General features: G+C 44.7%; 1 protein-coding gene across 1 annotated transcript in view; it reads left to right on the forward strand.

Moving 5' to 3' along the window:
* LOC105300215 (ret finger protein-like 4A) overlaps positions 1–1,882 on the forward strand; it is a 2,711-nt gene extending 829 nt beyond the window's left edge. The window contains exon 2 of the mRNA XM_011372321.1: positions 1,302–1,882. Within this exon, the coding sequence (XP_011370623.1) occupies positions 1,302–1,882 (581 nt within the window). The remainder of the gene's footprint in view (positions 1–1,301) is intronic.
* The last annotated feature ends 235 nt before the right edge of the window (positions 1,883–2,117 follow it).

Genomic DNA, 2,117 nt, shown 5'->3' on the forward strand with positions numbered 1-2,117 from the left:
TGTGAGGTCAACCAAGAGTTGCCTCGCCTAAAAAAAAAAAAAAAAAAAAAAAATCAGTTCTACCTGACTCGTATTAGTTTTTAAATGTGTTTGTAAGAAAATCTTACACTGCACTTCTGGCTCACACCATTTCCTCTGGCAACACCAGCCTGGGATACTGATTTTCAAACTTGATCGTATTCCCGGGCGTCTGGTTTAAATGCGAACTCTGCGTCATGACACGGAGCCGGGCTGTGGATCTGGATTTCTGACAGAAGTTCTAGTGGTGCTCATGCTGCCGGGTCTCGGACCGCACTTTTGGGTAGCAAGGCCCTGACTCACTGAATCGGACCCTTCTGGCAGTGAGGCCCGGGACTCTGCAATGTTTAGAAGCCCCCAGGTGACTCTAGTCCACAGTGACTGGGCTGCATTTCCCAGGCGAAGGGTCGCGAGAACGCCTGTGGGTTTAGACCCTGACGCAGGCTCTGCAGCCGAGCACCTGCCCCTCCCCGACCCGGAACTGAGAAATCATGCTTGATTTTGTCTCGCACGCCGGGTTGAGTGAATTATCACAGCCCAGTTGCATGTCTCATGTGCTAAAGTCAGGATGCTAGACCACCCCCTCATAACTAGGGGTGCTGGAAAATGTCGCCAATACACATAGCCATTCTACTCCAATTTCTCTACCCCTCTGAGTACCACCCCATTGGGTGCTGGGTCCAGCCGCTGCCAAAATCCCAACATATCCCTACTGAGAACTTTTTCTCTATCTCAACGGCCCGAGTCCACCCGCCCCATCTCAGGGCTCTCAGCATTTCTTTTCATTTATTACCACTCGAGGACAGAAAAGGCCCCAAATGCGAAGGCCTATTCAAGGAAGGTAATTGCAAAAAAGAAAAAAGAAAAACTTTAATATTTCGATATTATCTCGCAATAAGTGAAATATTTTCCATCATTCAAAATATTTATTTGATATCTATATTTGGACAGAATCTGTGCTAATCTGTTTAACTCCGAGAACAAGTCATGATCTTTTTCACGTGTATTACATACTAAAGAAAAATCTTTAATTGAATAACTGAATGTAAAAAAAAAAAGACCTATTATGAATAAGAACTAGTTCCAATGAGAATCATTGCTTCTCTATATAAAATTTGATCTAATCAGGGGCCAGGGAGGCTGCCACGGGAAAATTCTAATTAGAAAAAACGTGTGGAGTTAAAGGCACGAAAGCGAACGAATGAGCTGTTTGGGCTTTTGCAGCCGGCGTGAATTAGTAGTCTCCAGTGTATCCACATGCCGATCTGATTTTCTATCCACAGTGCAGATGACCTTGGATATTGACACAGCCAACAAGTATCTCGTCATTTCCAAGGACCTGAGACAGGTCCGATGTGGGTGTTTCGAGCAGAAGTGGAGGGCTCATTCCGAGAGATTCAACTATGCAGTGTGTGTCCTGGGCTCCTCTCGGTTCACCTCCGGCCGCCACTACTGGGAGGTGGAGGTGGGGACAAGCAAAGAATGGGACGTGGGCATTTGCAAAGAATCTGTTAATCGACAAGGGATAATTCTGCTGTCTTCAGAACTTGGCTTCTGGACTGTGGGCTTGAGAAGCACAGGTGTCTTCTCCGCCAGCACCGTGCCTTTGACTGTTCTTATCATTAACCCTCGCCTTCATCGAGTGGGGATCTTCCTGGATATGAATATGGGAACCATTTCCTTTTATCACGTTGGTGATGGGTCCCATATTTTTACATTCCCTAGAATTTCCACTGCAGAGCCGCTGCGTCCATTTTTTGCTCCTGCAAATCCAATTAAGGATGATGAAGGCTTCTTGAGAATCTGTCCTGTGATGAATCCAGGCATTGCCAGTCTCCCAGAGATTCCTGGGTGGGGCCAATGAACCTCTGACTACAGAAACATTTACAGAAACTTCTTGGGTGCTCATAGCCATAGCTAGGAACTTCTCTGCTTGTTACAGGTATTGTACAAAAATGTAGCAGAAAAATATGAAAGAGTTCATGAATTAATAAAGACAAATCAATTATGTTAGGGAAAATTGCTTTTTTCAGTATTAAGTATTATTATGGTTGTTTCCTTTGGGACTCGTTTATATTTCTGTCCAATTAATATGTTCT

The sequence above is a fragment of the Pteropus vampyrus genome, unplaced genomic scaffold (assembly GCF_000151845.1).
Source record: "Pteropus vampyrus isolate Shadow unplaced genomic scaffold, Pvam_2.0 Scaffold203, whole genome shotgun sequence".
Classification (NCBI taxonomy): domain Eukaryota; kingdom Metazoa; phylum Chordata; class Mammalia; order Chiroptera; family Pteropodidae; genus Pteropus; species Pteropus vampyrus.